At 37.6% G+C, this 23,477-nt stretch overlaps 1 protein-coding gene and 1 long non-coding RNA gene across 2 annotated transcripts in view; one reads left to right on the forward strand and one right to left on the reverse strand.

The window, feature by feature from the left end:
* The window catches only part of LOC133568383 (tensin-3-like), an 85,879-nt gene that overhangs the window by 36,520 nt on the left and 25,882 nt on the right, over positions 1-23,477 (reverse strand). Inside the window, exons 2-12 of the mRNA XM_061920279.1 lie at positions 21,291-21,458; positions 21,070-21,120; positions 18,535-18,657; positions 16,415-16,479; positions 15,484-15,567; positions 12,751-12,863; positions 10,973-11,033; positions 10,811-10,886; positions 10,607-10,736; positions 10,357-10,422; positions 4,382-4,483 (exon numbers count right to left, since the gene is read on the reverse strand). Coding sequence (XP_061776263.1) covers positions 4,382-4,483; positions 10,357-10,422; positions 10,607-10,736; positions 10,811-10,886; positions 10,973-11,033; positions 12,751-12,863; positions 15,484-15,567; positions 16,415-16,479; positions 18,535-18,657; positions 21,070-21,120; positions 21,291-21,458 — 1,039 coding nt within the window. The remainder of the gene's footprint in view (positions 1-4,381; positions 4,484-10,356; positions 10,423-10,606; positions 10,737-10,810; positions 10,887-10,972; positions 11,034-12,750; positions 12,864-15,483; positions 15,568-16,414; positions 16,480-18,534; positions 18,658-21,069; positions 21,121-21,290; positions 21,459-23,477) is intronic.
* Positions 1-23,477, forward strand: part of LOC133568384 (uncharacterized) — a 35,667-nt gene that overhangs the window by 6,711 nt on the left and 5,479 nt on the right. Inside the window, exons 3-5 of the long non-coding RNA XR_009809584.1 lie at positions 15,969-16,068; positions 21,112-21,178; positions 21,260-21,293. This is a non-coding gene — a long non-coding RNA (uncharacterized LOC133568384). The remainder of the gene's footprint in view (positions 1-15,968; positions 16,069-21,111; positions 21,179-21,259; positions 21,294-23,477) is intronic.

Below are 23,477 nucleotides of genomic sequence, written 5' to 3' on the forward strand. Positions count from 1 at the left end.
TTTGGAATTTGATGACTGCAAAATGTTTTCAAAAAGCTGGCAGGAGTGGCAAAAAAGACTGAGAAAGTTGAGGAATGCTCTTGAAATACATATTTAGAACGTCCCACAATGAACAGGCTAATTGGGAACAGGTGGGTGCCATGATTGGGAATAAATGCAGCAGTTTCCATTAAATGCTCAGTCATTCACAAACAAGGATGGGGCAAGGGTCACCACTTTGTGAACAAATGCATGAGCAAATTGTCAAACAGTTTAAGAACAACATTTCTCAAGGAGCTATTGCAAGGAATTTAGGGATTTCACCATCTACGGTCTGTAATATCATCAGAAGGTTCAGAGAATCTGGAGAAATCACTGCACGTAAGCAGCAAGGCTGAAAACCCTCAGGTGCTACTGCATTGAAAACCAACATCAGTGTGTAGAGGATATCACCGCATGGGCTCACGAACACTTCAGAAAACCACTGACGGTAACTACAGTTTGTCGCTGTAAGTGCAAGTTAAAACTCTACTATCCAAAGCGAAAGCCATTTATCAACAACACCCAAAAACACCGATGCAAAGTGTAAAAGTGTTCTGTGCTCTGACGAGTCCATATTACAAATTGTTTTTAGAAACTGTGGACAATGTGTCCTCCGGAACAAAGAGGAAAAGAACCATTCGGATTGTAATAGGCGCAAAGTTCAGAAGCCAGCATCTGTGATGGTATGGGGGTGTAGAAGTACCCAAGGCATGGATAACTTACACATCTGTGAAGGCACCATTAATGCTGAAAGGTACATACAAGTTTTAAAACAACACATGTTGCCACCCATGCAACGTTAGCATGGACACCCCTGCTTATTTCAGCAAGACATGGCTTCATAGTAAAAGAGTGCGGGTACTAGACTGGCCTGCCTGCTGTCCAGATCTGTCTCTGATTAAAAATGTGTGGAGCATTATGAAGCCTAAAATACCACAACAGAGACCCCGAACTGTTAAACAGCTGTACATCAAGCAAGAATGGGAAAGTATTCCACCTAAAAAGCTTCAAAAATTGGTCTCATCAGTTCCCAAACATTTACTGAGTGTTGTTAAAAGGAAAGGCCATGTAACACAGTGGTAATAATGCCCCTGTGATAACTTTTTTGCAATGTGTTGCAAGTTAATGACTATTTGTAAAAAAAAAAAAAAAAGTTTCTCAGTTCTAACATTAAGTATCTTGTCTTTGCTGTCTATTCAATTGAATATAAGTTGAAAAGAATTTGCAAATCTGTGTTTATTTACGAATTACAGAGTGCTAACTTGACTGAGTTTGGGTTTTGTAATTTGCAGTTGGCATAGGTATATTGAAACAACAATGGCATTTGAAAACCAAATTAGTAGGTTAGTGGTTGCAAAAAACCTCTGTAAGGTATAAATAACTTAACATTAGAGTTTTACCTTTTACGATGAAGACTTCTCCCAACATGTTGACCCTCAGAGGCTGCTAAACGAGGGACGAACCGAATAAGCTCATAGTGATTAGTTCGCTAGTCACTATTAGCTTTGAAGCTTAGAGGAACAATTAAACATTTTAATATTGTAACTGATTTGTGTACTAAAACTACATAATTAATTTGATTTGAAGGACCTGCATGAGTGATGAAGAATGATTATATTGCCAGAGGGCTGAAAAGCTACAAGACAATGTACTTTCACAATGCATTCTGGGATTCAGCAATTAATGCACTATATTGATACTAACTGTCCAATTTATACATAAAAAATATGAAAATAACCAATACATTTATTGAGTTCTAATGTGACAATGTTAGAAATAAATGATAAATAAGCGTTATTGTTAAAGTTGCTGGGATTATATTAGCCCATTGTTACTCATGTAATTGCATCACAATACTAGGTGATTACCTGTTATTAATGTCACGATTTTAACCGGAACTGTAAGGTAAAAATCTGCAATTCAAAATCTTCTGAAAAAATATGTTACCTTAAGTGTTGAAAATAGTAAACATAGTAAGATAAAAAATTATGAATATGTCAAGGCAGTGTGGTTTGCTGCTAACGCTAGATACTAGCCTCTAGTTAGCTAGTGACTCATCAAATGATATGCAAATGTTTTTTTTTATAATATTAGTTTTGTTCATATTTGTTTTTATACTTGCAACGTTTGTATGTGTTTAACCTTTTTTTTTTTTTTTTTACTTTTGTGACAGTTAAAGTAAAAAAAAAAGGTTCGGTCTGCGACAAAACTTGTATTAGATATGTTTGCCACGCAAAGATCCATCCATCCATCCATCCATCCAGCCATCCAATTTCTACCGCTTATTCTCTTTTGGGGTCGCTGTGGAGCGCTGGCGCCTGTATCAGCTACAATCGGGCGGAAAGCGGTGTACACCCTGGACAAGTCGTCACCTCATTGCAGGGCCACATAAATATGTTGTTTGTATATAGTAGTTGGCTTTACTGCAGCAGAATACACATTACTTGTATGTTTTTTTTACACATGTAATATACATGACAAATGCTAAAAATGTTGCTTGTAAACGTTGCCTAAACCAGGGGTGTCAAACGTAAGGCACGAGGGCCGGATCAGGCCCGCAAACAGGTTTTATCTGGCCCGCGGGATGGGTTTGCTAAGTATAAAAATGAGCCGAAATTTTTGAATGAAAGAAACTGCTGTTCTATTTGTGTCTACCAGATGTCATAATAGCAATTATTTGTATCAATGTAGATCAGGGGTCACCAACTCGGTGCCCGCTGGCACCGGGTAGCCCGTAAGGACGAGATGAGTCACCCGCTGGCCTGTTCTAAAAATAGCTCAAATAGCAGCACTTACCAGTGAGCTGCCTCTATTTTTAAAATTTTATTTATTTACAAGCAAGCTGGTCTCGCTTTGCTCGACATTAATTCTAAGAGAGACAAAACTCGAATAGAATTTGAAAATCCAAGAAAATATTTTAAATACTTGGTCTTCACTTGTTTAAATAAATGCATTTATTTTTTTTTAACTTTTCTTCTTATAACTTTTAGAAAGACAATTTTAGAGGAAAAATACAACCTTAAAAATGATTTTAGGATTTTTAAACACATATACCTTTTTACCTTTTAAATTCCTTCCTCTTCTTTCCTGACAATTTAAATCAATGTTCAAGTAAATGTATTTTTTTTATTGTAAAGAATAATAAATACATTTTAATTTAATTATTAATTTTAGTTTCAGTTTTTTCGACAAATAATATTTGTGAAATATTTCTTCAAACTTATTTTGATTAAAATTCCCCAAAAATATTCTGGCAAATGTAAAAAATCTGTAGAATCAAATTTAAATCTTATTTCAAAGTCTTTTGAATTTATTTTAACATTTTTGTTCTGGAAAATTTAGAAGAAATAATGATTTGTCGTTGTTAGAAATACACCTTGGTCCAATTTGTTATATATTCTAACAAAGTGCAGATTGGATTTTAACCTATTTAAAACATGTCATTAAAATTCTAAAATTAGTCTTAATCAGGAAAAATTAGTAATGATGTTCTATAAAAAATTTACCATTTTTTCAAAAAGATTCAAATTAACTAGTTTTTCTTTTCATATCTTTTGGTTGAATTTTGAATTTTAAAGAGTCGAAATTTAAGATAAACTACGTTTCAAAATTACATTTCCATTTTTTTCGTGTTTTCTCCTCTTTTAAACCGTTCAATTAAGTGTTTATTTCATCATTTATTCCCTACAAAAAAACTTCCATTAAAGGAAAACAAATGTACGACGGAATGACGGATAGAAATACCCATTTTTTATATATATATAGATTTATTTATTAGAGGTAAATTGAGCAAATTGGCTATTTCTGGCAATTTATTTAAGTGTGTATCAATCTGGTAGCCCTTCGCATTAATCAGTACCTAAGATGTAGCTCTTGGTTTCAAAAAGGTTGGTGACCCCTGATGTAGATGCTACATATGTAAAAAAACAACAACAAAAAAACACATGTTAGTAAATCAGTTGAGGAAAATGAGCAAACTACATAACATACTGTAATTTCATTTTTATATTTTTTTATCTTGATGGATTGAAAATTAAAGTATAAATAATGACAAATAAAGGTAGAATACTATTAACCGCAACATGTAAGTTAAAAAAAAAAAGTTAAACAAAGACAATAATCTGAAGTTGTCTTTATTTTTAAGTTATCGTGCCGTGACTTTACCAGTGCGTCCCACTTGGGAGTACATTTTTCTCCATCCCCCGATCTAAAATGACTTCGACACTTGAGGTCTAAACAGTTAACGTAAATTTCATGATTGCGAAACATTGACCCTGGAATGGATGAATGACATTTCCATTATTTAATATGGGCAAATTGTTTTCATAACACACTTAATGCAGTTTATATAGAACAGTACCTTCAACATCACACATGTTTTGGTAAGAGTCCCAGCGGGTGAGCGGGTCGGCGGTGTTGTAGTCCACAGTAACATCCACGCCATTCTGCCATCTGTCAGCACCTGAGCCCAAAAGAAACATCAACTTTAACAATGAGCACTTTTTAGTAGAACTCGGAGGAAGGCAACAAAATGCTGTCCAGTAATAACTTTCGAAATGTCTCAGTATGAATGTAAAAGTCATAATATCCAACTTTGTTCATATTCATGTCTTAAGGATATATCTCAAACCTATACGTGAAATGTGCATTTCTCATTTGCTTGGAGCCAGACAACCTGGTTCCTCGGACATGTAACGGCAGCCTATATTTACCCTGCTGACATGCACACGCATAAATCTCGTTATCTAACGCACTGTGGAAAAAAAAAGGGACTCATGCTATGTTCTAAAACCTTGTGCTATTAGTTTGAATTCAGTCTCAGCTAAGAATTAGAAGGCAGGGATTGAATGTAGAACAGTGTCGCTTGTCAATATGCTTACAATGACACGGTATATCCTGACAGAGCAAAACATTAGGCTGGCCTGCACCATCTAATTAAATACAATTCAAAATAACGTAATTGTTAATATTTGTTGTGTGTATTTAAAGACAAAGAATATTTTTCAGACTATAAGGCGCACTTAAAATCCTTTCATTTTCTTATAACCCGGTGCGGCTAATGTACGGAATAATTCTGGTTGTGCTTACCGACCTAAAAGCAATTTTATTTGGTACATGGTGTAATGATAAGTTTGACCAGTAGATGGCAGTCTCACATAAAACATACATGTAGACTGCAATATGATGCCAGTAAACAACACCAAAACTTTAAATGTTCCATTGAGAATATAGAACATTACACACGGCACTCAAAAAATTTCAAAATGTTTCAGTACGACTTTGAATCCGCACCGCTTAATGGATTGTCAGATCATTACAGCTACCGTAGTCAGAGATACAAGTATTACTATGGTGTGTGTATAATATGTGTGGAACATTTCCCTTGTGGATCATTAAAGTTTGTCTAAGTCTAAATCTAAGGACCGCAAAAAAGCACCCATTGCAGACACATTACCTGGCGTTTTGTTATGCAAAAGTAGGCAAAACCAACTTTTCTTACTGTCTGGTACCTGATGATCTGTTTTTGGGATCTGCATAAGTCCTGAAAATTAGCTCACGTCTGCCATTGTAGTCCGTGACGACAACGTAGTCGATAAGCTTCTTCTTTTTCTCTATCTTGTTATGTGGCATTTCTAATATAAAGTAGCATAAAGTTCTAACTTATATCTGTCAGTGGACTCGCTATGAAAGCAACAAAACATACCGGTGTAGTGAGTTTACATTATACACCCAAGGAACTTTAGTTTATAGAGAGTTCCAGTCTGACGTTTTTTCATGGGAAACATTTCCATTGTTGTTGTTGCACTTGTGAGCCACGGATGAGGAGATGCTGCACCGCTATTGATTTAAGTAAAGTCTGAATGTCATTAAAACATTTAGCTCCATCTTTTGACACTTCTTCCACTCCCGTCCTTGCACGCTACACCGCTACAACAAAGATGACGGGGAGAAGAAGCTGTCAAAGGTGAGCCACGTAAATAAGACGGACCACAAAATAGCGTATCATGAAGAGATTGTCAGAAAGCAACTTGAAGATGGTCTGTAAAATATAATCTATGCAACATTTTGACCAAAGAACCATAATTACAAACCCCATTTCCATATGAGTTGGGAAATTGTTAGATGTAAATATAAACGGAATACAATGATTAGCAAATCATTTTCAACCCATATTCAGTTGAATATGCTACAAAGAGAACATATTTGATGTTCAAACTGATAAACTTTTTTTTTTTTTTGGAAAATAATCATTAACTTTAGAATTTGATGCCAGCAACACGTGACAAATAAGTTGAGAAAGGTGGTAATAAATACTGATAAAGTTGAGGAATGCTCATCAAACACTTATTTGGAACATCCCACAGGTGTGCAGACTAATTGGGAACAGGTGGGTGCCATGATTGGGTATAAAAAGAGCTTCCCAAAAAATGCTCAGTCTTTCACAAGAAAGGATGGGGCGAGGTACACCCCTTTGTCCACAACTGCGTGAGTAAATAGTCAAACAGTTTAAGAACAACGTTTCTCAAAGTGCAATTGCAAGAAATTTAGGGATTTCAACATCAACGGTCCATAATATCATCAAAAGGTTCAGAGAATCTGGAGAAATCACACCACGTAAGCGGCATGTCCGGAAACCAACATTGAATGACCGTGACCTTCGATCCCTCAGACGGCACTGTATCAAAAACCGACATCAATCTCTAAAGGATATCACCACATGGGTTCAGGAACACTTCAGAAAACCACTGTCACTAAATACAGTTCGTCGCTACATCTGTAAGTGCAAGTTAAAGCTCTACTATGCAAAGCGAAAGCCATTTATCAACAACATCCAGAAACGCCTGATGCAAAGTGGAAAAGTGTTCTGTGGTCTGACGAGTCCACATTTCAAATTGTTTTTGGAAATATTCGACATTGTGTCATCTGGACCAAAGGGGAAGCGAACCATTCAGACTGTTATCGACGCAGAGTTCAAAAGCCAGCATCTGTGATGGTATGTGTGGTGCATTATGAAGCGTAAAATACGACAGTGGAGACCCCGGACTGTTGAACGACTGAAGCTCTACATAAAACAAGAATGGGAAAGAATTCCACTTTCAAAGCTTCAACAATTAGTTTCCTCAATTCCCAAATGCTTATTGAGTGTTGTTAAAAGAAAAGGTGATGTAACACAGTGGTGAACATGCCTTTTCCTAACTACTTTGGCACATGTTGCAGCCATGAAATTCTAAGTTGATTATTATTTGCAGAAAAAAAAAAAGTTTATGATTTTAAAGATCAAATATATTGTCTTTGTAGTGCATTCAATTGAATATGGCCTGAAAAGGATTTGCAAATCATTGTATTCCGTTTATATTTACATCTAACACAATTACCCAACTCATATGGAAACGGGGTTTGTACATGTTATGTAGACCACAAGGAAGTGTTTTACATTTATAAAAAAATCCTGACCCCTTTAATGCCCCTTATAATCCGGTGCGCCTTATGTATGAAAATAGACCTGAATAGACCCGCTCATCAGCAGTGCGCCTTTTAATCCGGTACGCCCTATGATCCGGAAAATACTGTAATAAAGATGAGCAAGTCTCTCGGTATGATAAAGATATAAAACTAACACAAAGGTCAGATTACAATGGCACTCGACAAGTGTGCAGATCTTTACCAAAACCTAATTTGGATCAATCAGTTCTATTTTTTGAGTCGTCTTTTTACAATCGGCAATATTCATTTACGACATTAATAATACAGTAAGTGGGGTTTTTCGCTGTTGATGGGTTCCAGACATGACCTCATTGAAAATAAATCATTAATTAAAATTAATAATAAAATAATACAATATTTTTCAACATTTGGAGACCCTCTGGACATGAAATGACACTCTTTAGTCACCTTTAAACGTTGTAGTCCAATATAGTGAGGATGCCTGAAACCGGGCCAATTAAGGGCCACAATACTGAACAGCATGCTGTGATTGGTTTGGCCTCCTCTAATGGCCAATACTTCTTTATTGTTGATGTTTTTAGTGCATTTAGTCATTTCATGCTAGAAATTGCTTAATTTAGGACCAAAAAAATTATAAAATATGAGTTTAAAAAAAATCCCCCAAAAATCTGCAATGTTTTGAAGCCGCAAAATTGTATGTATTAAATTTCAACCAATAATATTTTAATATTAAAATGTTAAAGGTAAAAATACAACTACACATTAACAAATTCACATTTTTTAACGTATAAAAATTAATTGGCATAAATCAATTACATGAAGTTAAAGATGTCTGATTAACGTGTAAAGTGCATGCATAGACTACATATTTCTTTCTTTCTTTGCACATGCAAAATGAAACTTAATTAATGTAGAATAATACAGATTAGGTACATTGTATCGAAATGTGATTTTTTTTTTTAATTAAATTAAAATCCACAGAATTCCTGTTTTTTAATCTGATTAAATATTGTAATTGTTTGACAACAATAATTTAAATCAATAATATATAATTGAAAATAAAATCTAAAAAAGTATACCTATATGCCAGCATTTTTAGTCTTAATAATACACAAGCACAAATCAAAACCTTTATGACAAATATAAAAGCTGATACAACATATCCTATACGTTAATACAACTTCTGTTATGGCTCTGATTGAATTGTGCAGGTGTGCCTAATATTGTGCCCAGAATGTAAACAACACAACACACGCACAATAACACAGTTTCCTGCTATCAAGGCTCTGGGAAAGCACATGCTGACCTTTTTTACCTCTGTCAGCACACACTTCTCACATTTGTCTCCCGTATAATCCCACATCTTGTCTCTCCCACGGGAGGCGAAAGGTGGGACAAAAATATGGCACGAGGGCCAAAATGTGTGTTGGAAAAAAGTGCCTGCTTTCCCCACGATACTCACAAGTACAATGAGGAGTTGAAGTTAATCGATGTAGAGATATTTTTTTTTTTTTCTCCACTTTTTAGGATGCCATTAAAGATGACAAAGATATACCTATAAGTGGTTATACTTGCAGAATCTTTGGCTACTTGGTTCAATATGAGCAATATAATGAATCAAATATGAATTACATACATACCTTGTTAATTTTATAACTCTGAAGGCCTGATTTGCTAAGATCCAAATATGTCGCACTAAACAGCGTGTGCAATCTATCAAATAGCGTGTAGTGGGCGTGTTGTGTGCAATCTACTAACAATGCGTGTGCAATTGAAAAGTGCTGCACAGCGCCCGATTTAAATGAGGATTTTGATTCTACTATACGGGGCATCGTGCCGGGGACACTTTCATTTACTGCACATTCATGTTATCATGCTCCTACCTACTTATGGCCTTTTGTTATCAAATAAACAGGAGACATCTAGCACTTATGGGAATTTTAAAACATAACCCAATGTGCATCCACAATGAAAGCCACTTTTTATATTTTTTAAATCACTGAAGGTGCATTAGAGCAGTGCTTTTCAAACAGTGGGGCGGGCCCCCTTGGGGGGGCGTGGTGTGATGCCTGGAGGGGCGCGTGTGACCTTTGGGAACATGTTTTTTTTTTTGCCCTACCAGAATGTGATGAAGCGCTTCACTGTAACCACAGTGGGGGACGAGGAAAGGCCGGGGTGTGGTTTCCTTTAATGTTAGTAAGCTTACAATGTTATGCAGAGGTATAGTTATAACATTTTTATAGACAAATTATGCTATTTATAGTCACAGGGGAGAGTGTGGGGGGGGCAGAAAATATTTTCTTCTTCTGAGGGGGTGTGTGACAGAAAATAATTGAGAAGCACTGTATTAGAGGGAGGCTAAACTACTGTGCTCAAGATGCAAAAAAATGCATACTAGGTTTTCACATAGGTTTTATTTTACATGATAGAGGTTAGGTTAGTAATATATATTCTGTGTGATTAAATGACACCAAAACGCAATGAAATTATTTTAACCAGCCCCTTAAGCCATCCAGCAGCTATGAAATTATAAAAGGATGTTGCTTTCGGATATTTCTAAATATGTAAAAACGTGCATTTATTAATTATTGTTGTTGTTTATTGTTTTGTTGTTGTTTTTTATATATATATTTTTTTTAATTAAAAAATCCAGCAATACATTTAAAACATACATTGGTGACTGTATTGCTCTGCAAACGCCTTCCTGTAGTTTTCATTTATATTAGTTTTACTGTTACAGTTAACTTCCACTACGATAGTTAAAGGAGTCATATATTTTTTTATACCTTATTTTGGTCTGTTTAACATTTAACAATGGTTCTTTTTTGCATACATTTTGCTGTAAAGACCTCAAGACTTCCTAAAATGCTGCCCGTTGCCGGTTTGTACCTGGAATTTTCTCTGGTCCCTCGGAGAAAACCAGCTCTACTTTGCCATAATCTGGAAATCTGTGATCTGAAATGTAGTACAAGAGCAACATGAGCATGCTAAAGGATACAGAATGTTCTGTTATGGAAAACGAGATCATTGCTTTCAAAGTGCCACAAAGCCTAAATTAAGTTCTCCTGGCGTAAGCACCAAGAAGAGCAGACGTCTTGATGCAAACAAGTTAGGACCTGTACTCTCCTGTGTTTTCTACCTTTGTTGGCGGCCTCCATATCATCTTTATCGAACATCAAGTTGTAGCCTCGCACTGCTCCTGTGTGGAACTGCAGCTGGAAAATAACCTCACGCTCGGAAGAAACCTCACTCTTGTGGTAACATTTAATCTAAAACGAGAATGAAACAAAAACAGAGTGAAGCTGAAAGTCAATACTGATGTCATTCTGTTTATTTTCCCTACCATAATGTCCCCTTTGAGGAGCTGGGCCGGCTCCAGGGTGACACAGATCCGCCCCCTGTGGCCTTGACCGATGTGACTGTCATGCAGAAGTTTAGAAAGTGAGTTTTCCTTCTAATTATAAACTCTGAATAAACATAAACAGAAAGTGTTGGTGCGACTTACTAAATTCCGGATGAATACACCACTTGCATTGCCTGGAAGACCTTGACGTACGGTCGGCATACTGGAAAAAAACATTGTAATATTTGTAATTTTTTCAATAAGTGGATGCATTAACAAAACCCAAAACCAGTGAAGTTGGCACATTGTGTAAATGGTAAATAAAAACATAATACAATCATTTGCAAATCCTTTTCAACTTATATTCAATTGAATAGACTGCAAAGACAAGATATTTAATGTTGGAGCTGAGAAACATCATTTTATTTTGCAAATAATCATTAACTTAGAATTTAATGGCAACACATTGCAAAAAAGTTATCACAGGGGCATTTTTACCACTTTGTTACATGGCCTTTTCTTTTAACAACACCCAGTAAATGTTTGGGAACTGAGGAGACTCATTTTTGAAGCTTTTCAGGTGGAATTCTTTCCTATTCTTGCTTGATGTACAGCTTAAGTTGTTCAACAATCCGGGGTTTCCGTTGTCGTATTTTAGGGAGACAGGTCTGGACTGCAGGCAAGCCAGTTTAGTACCTGCACTCTTTTACTATGAAGCCACGCTGTTGTAACATGTGTCTTGGCATTGTCTTGCTGAAATAAGCAGGGGCATCCATGATAACGTTGCTTGGATGGCAACATATGTTGCTCCAAAACCTGTATGTACCTTTCAGGTTTAATGGTGCCTTCACAGATGTGTAAGTTACCCATGCCTTGGGCACTAATACACCCCCATACCATCACAGATGCTAACTTTTAAACTTTGCACCTTTAACAATCCGGATGGTTCTTTTCCTCTTTGTTCCGGAGGACACTACGTCAACAGTTTCCAAAACCAATTTGAAATGTGGACTCGTCAGCCTACAGAAAACTTTCCCACTTTGCTTTTGTCCATTTTAGATGAGCTTGGGCTCAGCGAAGCCGGCGGCGTTTCTGGGTGCTGTTGATAATTGGCTTTCGCTTTGCAGAGTTTTAACTTGCACTTACAGATGTAGCGACGAACTGTAGTTTACAGACAGTGGTTTTCTGAAGTGTTCCTGTGCCCATGTGGTGATATCCTTTACACACCCATGTCGCTTTTTGAGGGATTAAAGGTCCGTAATATCATCGCTTACGTGCAGTGATTTCTCCATATTCTCTGAACCTTTTGATGATATTGCGAACCGTAGATGGTGAAATCCCTAAATTCCTCGCAATAGCTCGTTGAGAAATGTTGTTTTTAAACTGTTCAACAATTTGCTCACACATTTGTTCACAAAGTGGTGACCCTTGCCCCATTCTTGTTTGTGAATGACTGAGCATTTCATGAAAACTGCTTTCATACCAAATCATGGCACCCACTTGTTCCCAATTAGCCTGTTCACCTGTGGGATGTTCCAAATAAGTGTTTGCTGAGCATACCTCAACTTTCTCAGTCTTTTTGCCACTTGTGCCAACTTTTTAAAAACATTTTCCAAGCATCAAAATTCCAAATAAGCTAATATTTTCAAAAAATAACAATGTTCTCGGATCGAAGTCTATTCAATTGACTATAGATTGAAAAGGAGTTGCAAATCATTGGATTGTGTTTTTATTTACGCTTTACACAACGTACCAACTTCACTGGTTTTGGGTTTTGTACTAGGAGTCTTTCACGCAGGTGTACCAGGATAAAATACCCTTGCTTTAAAGGCCCTAAGAGTGTGCAAATAACGCTCCTTAAGTGCTGTGATGTGGTAGCGTCAAGACTAGAGTAGCTGCAGCTGTGTGTGGAGGTAGTGTAAACAATAATGACTTTGAACCTCCAGACGAGTCAAAGTTGGGGATTCCGTGGAGAATGATGCAGTGCAGGAACAAAGGCGAGGCGTTGATCTTCATGGATCCACTTAGAAGGCTGTTGAGGATCCAAACATACCTAAAAATGCAGATAAAAAAAGTAAGTTTGCAAAGATTCATTCCAATTATATGGGCTTTGTGACTAATAGTTCCCAAAATGACTTGGCAATAAACTGATATTAACAAAAACATGAATTCATCGTGATAGTAATGTAAAGTTTAAAAATAATTTTGGTAAAGTAGATGTGTTAGCATCATTGCTCGTGTTATTTGATGGTTTATTCAATTATTGTTGTTTAAATGTGCTATATAAATAAAGTGCATTGTATGGTTATGTTGACGTCAAAATTGACCATTTGGGCAGATGTGTTCATTGTGTTAGCAAAATATTAGCTTCTGTTAGCTTAGCTGGTCTGTAAATGACATGAATAAAATTATAAGATAGTCGTTAAAATGTCATTAGTTATGTGGGCTTTATGTGATTGATACTTTATATTTAAGTTGATTTTACAATATTGTCAGCTTGTTCAACAGTTTCCGTTGATAGCAATGTCAGAGTCAATATGCAAAACTTTACGGAAGTAGAGATGCAAAAAAGCAGCTTGTGCTTACGTAGCAACATTTACACGATGTAAAATAACAGAACAAAATTACACAACACGGGAAAAACGAATAAAGAAAAGTAAAGTATGCAGTATTTCTTTTTTTTTTACATTGTATGTTGTGCTATGTTAGGCTTAAGTATTATAACTATATTTTTAGCGTCCTTAAATTGTTGCATTAGTTATACTTGTGTCACCTTTACTTTATAGATGTTAAAGTTTTTTCACGGCTTTACCTTGAGGTACATATATTAGTTTTGTTTCCGTATTTGTTTTATTTCCTAGTTTTGCCATAAGTATGACCCTTTTACAATTGTGTTAGCCTATGAGCATCCTTTATTAACTACGTGACCATCAAGTACCATAACTGTAAGTAGCTTTATTACCTTCAAATTGGATTAAGATATGTTAGTTAATTTGGGAGTTTATTTGTTTTATTTGACAGTTTTGCTGCTAGCTTAGTATGACCCTTTTACAGTTGCGTTAGCCAATTGGCTAACTTTATGAACTATATCAGTGGTCCCCAACCACCGGGCTCGATTGGTACCGGGCTGCAGAACAATTTTTTATTAAACTTTTTATTAATTTTTTTATTAAATCAACATAAAAAACACAAGATAAACTTACAATCAGTGCACCAACCCATAAAACCTCCCTTTTTCATGACACAAACCTCCGTTTTTCGAGACAAAAAAAAAAAAGTTTATTTATTTGTTTTACTATTTGTTTTACTATATGTTTTTTATAATTGTGCTGGTACCACCATGAGCTACATGTGCTCATGTTAGTTGTATTAGCCTATTAACATCCTTTTTTAACTATATTGCATCTCGCTGCTGTGTTGGATCCGCTTTGGACTGGACTCTCGCGACTGTGTTGGATCCATTATAGATTGAACTTTCACAGTATCATGTTAGACCCGCTCGACATCCATTGCTTTCCTCCTCTCCAAGGTTCTCATAGTCATCATTGTCACCGATGTCCCACTGGGTGTGAGTTTTCCTTGCCCTTATGTGGGCCTACCGAGGATGTCGTAGTGGTTTGTGCAGCCCTTTGAGACACTAGTAATTTAGGGCTATATAAGTAAACATTGATTGATTGATTGATTGAAGTACCAACTAAGTAGGTTTGTTACCTTCAAAATAGATTAAAATGTTAGTTAATTTGGGAGTTTATTTGTTTTCTTTATTAACTTGGTTAACTCGCACAGATATTAAATTTAAAAACTGACCTCTATATTAACATTTTAATATATACGGAATGCATTTATATATTTTGTGCATCTAGACCACATTGAGAGAAAAAAAATGTGTCTCGGGGGGGCCATGGTGTATGTGTGTATAAATTATATGTACACATTTAGCTTTAAAAATCTACTGTACAGTATGTGTGTTTGGGGCCCTTTTTTTCAGGAACGCTAATACCAAAAGTCATTATGTCCGATAGAGTTCTAAAAACATTATGACAGACTACCTCAAAAAAACTTAATGGAATTTTACAGTTTTTTATTGAATGGGAGACCCAAAATGGACATTAAAATAAAAAAAGTGGGATTTACATTATTAACTGTGAACAATATAACATTGAATATTAACATATGAACGTTACTCCTCTTTTACTTCTCAGACCAGGCAAAACACAACAAAAATGTAAAAAAAATAGCCAAATATGAATGCAAAGTGTAATAAACACCTAAATATGATATAATCACATACAAATCTGCATCCACATCTGTTTCTGACACACGCATTTCAGGCTGGCTGCTCTGAAAACAAACCCTAACCACTGCTTTTTTCCTGGTCTGAGCTGCTGTGACGTAGATTACCGTAACAACTCGTATAACACCGAAAAGCGCAGATTTCAACCATTGAAATACGTTCTACAGTTCAAGACTTACGGTAATTTAAAAACAGCACTGCACATCAGTTTTGATGTTAAAGGTCTAAAAAAGAATATGTATAACGTCCGGCGGGCCGGATTGAAAATCTTAATGGGCCGCATGTGACCTGTGGGCCGTATTTTGCTCAGGTCTGATCTAGACTGTATAAATTGGAGTGGTATACATTAGAGTGTGCATGTGTTTTCTTGTTTTTTTACCGTTTCTGTGAAGGTGTCATCAGAGCAGACACCTTATCGTCGTAGTATTTCCTCATAGCAAAGCGGTCCAATGCCTGATCAGCACTTTAAAGGAAAAAGGGGAGGAAAGATATGAAACATTTCCAGCAATGATGACTCACGGGTGGTAAATTAAACTGCCGTGGTAATCAAAGTGGGTTAACCCTGACTTGTACAAGGCCGACACGGATACACATGCATACGCATGCATAATGGAGAAGAGTGAAAGTAAGCAGAGAGACAAGAGATTCCCGCAGAGAGGAAGAGAATGGCGGCTTTAAGTAAACAGGGAGGCGGGGAGAAGGCCAGAGAGAGGCCGTAGTGTGTGCACAACTCGGCCATTCAGGCACCCCTAAAACCAACAAGCGTGGGGGCCTTTTCACCCGAGACCTCATCGTCCCCCCTGCAAATCTATTCCATTGTAAATCTATTGTGTTCCTATCTCTTATTCTCTTTTTTTTTTTTAGTTCGCTTGTCTTTCACCTTTCCTCAGTGGGACGCAAACACATGAAGGCTTGCGTGTGCTGATGGGATCCACGGAGCCAAAAAAGCCTCCATGGAATACACGTGAGTGAACAAGAAGAAAAGATTTCAGGAAAGTGACACTGTGGCTTGCAGCTATTACAGGCACTACTACTCTTGAGCTGATTCATGAAACTTTACCCACGGTGATTCAACGCTTAAATTGTGTGGTTGGCCTTTTCCCCCTCTTTGTCAGGCTTTGAAACACCCTGACCTCAAATTACCAGAGGTAAATACACGAGACAAGGTGGAGAGTTGACTTATTTTGCAGTCCTCCCGATGAATCACGTCACTTTGTTGTGGTTTGTTCGCCGCAGACAGGGAGTGGGCAAACCATGACAAATGCTGACCAGAACATGCAGCAGACGTTTGCAGATAGACGAGCGCTTACCTGGCGGATACGTCGGTGAAATGGACAAACGATGAAATGACAACGCCGATTCGACCCTTGCCGCCCTAGGAAACAGGATGTCAGGAGATAATTAATCATACATAATAAGATACTTTAAAAGAAACTTGTTTCTACCTGGCAATGCTGGTTGAGGTCCGATTTGTTCCAATTTCCAAGCAATTATTCCCATAGAGTAGGTCAATATGTCTGTAAATAATGCCTGGGCAATTATTTGACCCGGGAGGCCAAATTTCGAGAAAAAATGTGTCTGGGGGCCGGTATATTTATTTTTAGGAACACTAATACAAAACCTCACAATAATGTCTGATTGAATGTTAAAAATGTTATGACAGACCGCCTTAAAAACTAAATGGAATTTAATTTTTTTTTACTGAATGACACCTAGAATGTACATAAAAATAAAGAATGTTGGATTTACAATGTTAACTATGAACAATTAAAACACTGAATATTGACGTCACACCCTCTCTCGATCGACATATTTTACAATGAAGCAAAATGTAACAAAAACGCAACAAACACAGCCAAATATGAAAACGAAGGGTGAAAAAAAATATAATTACTATCTGATACATCACTAAGCTTTAGAACTTTGTTGTAAAAATCTCCTTCCGTGTCCGTCCCTGACACCCACATTTTAGGCTGGCCGCTCTGGAAACACTCTTTGGACACGCTCCCTTGGTGCCTCGTCTGAGCTGCTGTGACTTAGATTACCATAGTAACTAATTAGATTACCATAGTAACTATTATGTTATGCAAAAGCACAGATTCCAACCATTGAAATACTTTCTATAGTTCAAGACTTACGGTCATTTGAAAACATCACTGCACATCATTAAGGCAGCTTCAGTTTCCATTTTAAAGATCTAAAAAATTATTTGGGAATGTCCGGCGGGCCAGATTGAAACACTTAACGGGCCTTAATTTTCCCAGGTCTGCTCTAAATGATAAACCCTATAAGTGGCTTGCTTTTTTTTGTGTATTTTTTCTTTGATGTCACCAAAGAAGGGTATTAGTGATGATAACCATAAAACAGGAAATTACACTTTCTGTGGCATTATGATGGGTCTGGCTGCTCAGTACAATTGAGCAATACAATTAATTCAATGTAAAGTACATACAATTAGGGATGGCTACCAAATTCGGTACTTCATTTTTACCAAATGTTGTCAGTTACCAGGTATTGATTCACGTCAAATGAAATTATGCCATATTTCGATACCTTTGTTGCACGTGACGGTTGCAGACTCAAACACTTGGCTGGCAGACATGCACTGAAGCAGCGGTCACAGCGGATTCGGCCGGAATGCCTCTGGGTAATGTTGTAAATTTCCATGCCAACAAAGCAAGTATGCCTGATAGAAAGCGCTCGGAGCTACAGTAATGCTTAAATTTTTAAAAAAGTGTATATGAGATTAGCCACAGACATGCTACCTTTTACCCTTAGCGATTTTACATGGCGTTTTTAACAGCTTTAAATTTGTTAATTAAAACTACAAAATAATCTGCGCGTTACAATCAACTCGCTCGTGTGTAATAAGAACAATACTTTCACTATAAACGCTTTTTAGGGTGCATCAAAAGAACATAATTGGCTTAATGGCAATGAATACCCTTGACACATCATTGCCCATACGCTAGCAACTACGTGCAAAGTCTACAATATAATGCTTGCAAATGAGACTCGGAAGTGTAAGAAAACAAAAAATAACAACTGGACAACTCACTGAACTATGCTAAATTAAAAATATATATTCTATCATTAAACAAATGAACATTTATTAAGCTGTGAACAAAAACGAAAGTACAGAAAATTGGTACCGTTGAGTACTGGTATCACTTCACATGTACCGGGAATTGGTATTGTATGGATTAATACGTGAAAGGTACCCATTCAATTTACATACATTATAATTTACCAGGTAGATGTAAATAAGCATGTGTCTCAAAGCAGCAGTACTTAAAACGATAAAACGGCACAAACCCTTTGGTTTACAAAGAGCAATTTGGACATTCACCAGTGTCGCAGAATGGTTTTAGTGGCGGTTCACCTTACTTCATCCGTACCAGCATTGTTTTAACTCGTTACAAGTTCTCACCCTGCAGTGTATAACGACCACGTGAAGCGGGTCAGCATTGAGCCAGCTCTCCATGGCTTTGCAAATGGTGCAGATCTTATCCAGAGGTGGGGCGTGCAGATCGGGCCAGCCTGTATCCAAAGTCTGAAAAACAACAGTGTGTGAACCCATTTTTAGTGCATGCAACAGAAGTAAGAAAATAAGACTGAATACTCTGAACCAGGGGTGCCCATTATGTCAATTGCGAGCTACTGGTCGATGGCGGAGGGTGTGTCATGCCGTGCTAATCGATGCACACTCCACGTAAGTCAACTTGAATCCGTCCCTGATCGTGTTGTTACACCCTCCATGATGTCTCCAAGGTACGGAAAACAGTCGGAAAAACGGAAAATAACAGAGCTGATTTGACTTGTGTGTGTAATGTGTTTGGGAAAATGGCGGATTGCTTCCCATTGTAACGTCACGGGTGAAAGGTCATTGCTCCGACAGCGAACAATTGAAAAGCATTTAAATCGCCAAATTCACCCTTTTAGAGTTCGGAAATCGGTTAAAAAAACATATGGTCTTTTTTTCTGCAACATCAAGGTATATATTGACGCTTACATAGGTCTGGTGATGATTTTCCCCTTTAAGACAGAGAAAAGACCTCCGTGTTTGGACACTATGTACTTATACGCTGCTCATTAGTGATTGTAATGTTACAAAATTCCATTGGGTTGAGTTTTTTTCTTGCCCTGATGTGGGATCTGAGTCGAGGATGTCATTGTGGCTTGTGCAGCCCTTTGAGACACTTGTGATTTCGGGCTATTTAAATAAACGTTGATTGCTTTGATTGATTGAAAATGTGGACTGTTACGTTCATGCCTTGATTGTCAAAGATGTTGTTAATGCAACCTGTGACATTCATATTAAAAAAAATATTTTGATAATCTGTACATTTCGTGTTGTACTTATGACTGTATGGGAACACATGTTCTGGACACATGTAAATATGCTGAAATAATTTGTATCCCCTTTTAACTTCATGTGTGATTAATGAAATGAGTCCCAATTCACAAGTTTGGTTGTAGATGATGCTACATATGTACAGAATAAACCACATTATGTTAGTACATCATTTGAGATAAATGAGTAAATTACATTAATAACATCCTGTCATTTGATTTTGATATTATTATTCATTTCATCTTTTGATTAAAAATGAATACCATCGGGAGCATTTAAAAACTCAATTCCACATATGAACAATATCACATCATTTATTCAGAATGTATAAATAACGATTAATGAAGATAGAATACTATTAACATCAACATGTAGGTGCAAAAAAAACAGATTTTTTTTTCACATTTTCAGAATGTGCTTGGTCTATTTTTAAACAAAAAAAACAATCAGAAGTTGTCTTTATATTTAAGTTATCATGCCATGATTTTACAGGTCTGGCCCACTTGGGAATATATTTTCCTCCATTGTTGTCCCTGAACTGAAATGTTTTTGACAAATGTTTGACAAGCCTGGCCCAGAGAAAGGAAACCGAGGGGTAACATGCTTCAGAATATCACAATACATTTTGCAATTTACGTTTCCCTCTGTGAACCGCAGCTCCCTAGTGTTGGCTGCGCTCATACACCAACTACACCAAGCTTGACTGTACGCCAGAAAATTATCATGCTACTATCTACTAATTACTAATAGAGGGTTGAACAACCCGTCATTATTAATTTTTATTGCTATACAAGCTGTACAATGGGGCTTCACGGTGGCAGAGGGGTTAGTGCGTCTGCCTCACAATACGAATGTCCTGAGTAGTCAGGGTTCAATCCCAGGATCGGATCTTTCTGTGTTGAGTTAGCATGTCCTCCCCGTGAATGCGTGGGTTCCCTCCGGGTACTCCGGCTTCCTCCCACTTCCAAAGACATGCACCTGGGGATAGGTTGATTGGCAACACTAAATTGGCCCTAGTGTGTGAATGTGAGTATGAATGTTTTCTGTCTATCCGTGTTGGCCCTGCGATGTGGTGGAGACTTGTTAAGGGTGTACCCCGCCTTCCGCCCGGTTGTAGCTGAGATAAGCACCAACGCCCCCGCGACCCCAAAGGGAATAAGCGGTAGAAAAAAATGTATGGATGGAAGCTGTACAAAGATTACTCTAAAATGTATCCAAATACACTCTTTGTGATATTGTCCTTGGAAGAGATGTACTGCTGTAACCTGCGAGCTATCAACCCGATAGCCAGCACTATTGAGGTTTTCAGGAAGTGAGGTTTACCAACGTACACATGGCCCAGCCACACCGGCTTTCCACTGTTACACTCACCCTCCTACACCTCAGTCACATCCGGGTCACTGCACCACAGTACCCCGATCTGGGTCACCGTCCACGCAGGTTAAAGTGGTGCCGTGACCCGGATGAGAGAGAGATTTAGGAGGGTGAGTGTAATGTGGAACAGAAAAAGCAAGGACTGAACCATGCAGGTTACACAATAGTGAATTGCTACATTGCAAAGGGTGTAACTCTGTGGAATACTATAACCTTTGTGAAGAAACAAAAACATACCTTCGGATTCATTTTTGACAGGTCGTGTCTTTTCTCTGACAGGTTTATAATCTGAGGAAAACAAGAAGTCAATTTGGCATTGATTCTGGATAACTAGCTAAAGTTACAGGTAAGGTCAGCCATGCCAAAAATCAATACCGCCAACATCCATGCAACAATGACATCAATAGTGTCTGCTCTTTGACGCCAGGCTACAGCAACAAAACGTCAACATCACTCACCAGGTAATTGTCTGCATGCTTTGACTTGAGCATTCGAGTAACATCCTTCAGGTTGTGAGCGTAGATCTCTTCCAGGCATCCCCGGGGGAAGGACACGGCAATGATGCGCTCTGTAATATAAGTCAGGTCCAGTTCGTATCCTTCCTCCATGTTGAATCTGGGTCCCTCCTGTGGAAGAAGAGGAAATATACTCGTTAGTCACCGACTTTTTGCTTCACACCATTTCCATTTGCGACAGGTGACTTGGCTCGAGTAAATATTTGACGGTCAAAGTCCTGCTCCCTTGTCATTGTGTCCCAATTTTCCTGCCGATATCTTTGGAAGCATGACCTCAATTCCAGATTGTGTCGTAGTGGGTGTGGTGTTTGCACAGTAACGGTCAACCGTTTAGAAAAACGAATAAGCAATGTATCAACATGTTTGTTTGGAGAGATTATAACCCCTATCGCTGCTGGAAAAACACACACTGAATTAGCGGCACAAGTTAGCAACAATATAGAATAGAGGAGTTCCAGTTGATAAAAACCATATGGTTAGAAAATAGAATACCCAGAGAAAACCCAAGCACACATACAAACTCCATGTTCCAACAAAGATACTAACTCTAGATATTTCATTCATGCAATTTGTGTTGGATGTAAATATAAACAGAATACAATGATTTGCAAATCCTTTTTAACCCATATTCAATTGAATGCACTACAAAACTCATAAACTTTATATATTTTTTTGCAAATAATAATTCACTTAGAATTTCATGGCTGCAACATGTGCCAAAGTAGTTGGGAAAGGGCATGTTCACCACTGTGTTACATCATCTTTTCTTTTAACTACACTCAATAAACGTTTGGGAACTGACGAAACTAATTTTTGAAGCTTTGAAAGCGGAATTCTTTCCCATTTTTGTTTTATGTAGAGCTTCAGTCGTTCAACATTCCGGGGTCTCCGCTGTCGTATTTTACGCTTCATAATGCGGGACACATTTTTGATGGGAGACAGGTCTGGACTGCAGGCGGGCCAGGAAAGTACCTGCACTCTTTTTTTAGGAAGCCACACTGTTGTAACACGTGCTGAATGTGGCTTGGGATTGTCTTGCTGAAATAAGCAGGGGCGTCCATGAAAAAGACGGCGCTTGGATGGCAGCATATGTTGTTCCAAAACCAACCTGTATGTACCTTTCAGCATTAATAGTACCTTCACAGATGTGTAGGTTACCCATGCCTTGGGCACTAATGCACCCCCATACCATCACAGATCCTGGCTTTTGAACTTTGCATCGATAAACATCTGGATGATCCGCTTCCCCTTTGGTCCGGATGACACGATGGCCAATATTTCAAAAAACAATTGGAAATGTGGATTCGTCAAACCACAGAACACTTTTCCACTTTGCATCAGTCCATCTTAGATGATCTCGGGCCCAGAGAAGCCGGCAGCGTTTCTGGATGTTGTTGATAAAGGGCTGTTTCTGGATGTTGTTGATAAATGGCTTTCGCTTTGCATAGTAGAGCTTTAACTTGCACTTACAGATGTAGCCACAAACTGTATTTAGTGACAGTGGGTTTCTGAAGTAGTCCCGAGCCCATGTGGTGATATCCTTTAGAGATTGATGTCGTTTTTTGATACAGTGCCAGCTGAGGGGATCGAAGGTCATTGTCATTCAATGTTGGTTTCCGGCCATGCCGTTTACGTGGAGTCATTTTTCCAGATTCTCTTAACCTTTTGATGATATTATGGACCGTTGATTTTGAAATCCCTAAATTTTGCACTTTGAGAAACGTTGTTCTTAAACTGTTTGATTATTTGCTCACGCAGTTGTGGACAAAGGGGTGTACCTCGCCCCATCCTTTCTTGTGAAAGACTGAGCATTTTTGGGAAGCTGTTTTTATACCCAATCATGGCACCCACCTGTTCCCAATTAGCCTGCACACCTGTGGGATGTTCCAAATAAGTGTTTGATGATTATTCCTCAACTTTATCATTATTTATTGCCACCTTTCCCAACTTCTATGTCACGTATTGCTTGCATCAAATTCTAAAGTTAATGATTATTTGCAAAAAAAAATGTTTATCAGTTCGAACATCAAATATATTGTCTTTGTAGCATATTCAAATGAATATGAGTAGAAAATGATTTGCAAATCATTGTATTCCGTTTATATTTACATGTAACACAATTTCCCAACT

Source organism: Nerophis ophidion, linkage group LG14 (genome assembly GCF_033978795.1).
Source record: "Nerophis ophidion isolate RoL-2023_Sa linkage group LG14, RoL_Noph_v1.0, whole genome shotgun sequence".
Taxonomy (NCBI): domain Eukaryota; kingdom Metazoa; phylum Chordata; class Actinopteri; order Syngnathiformes; family Syngnathidae; genus Nerophis; species Nerophis ophidion.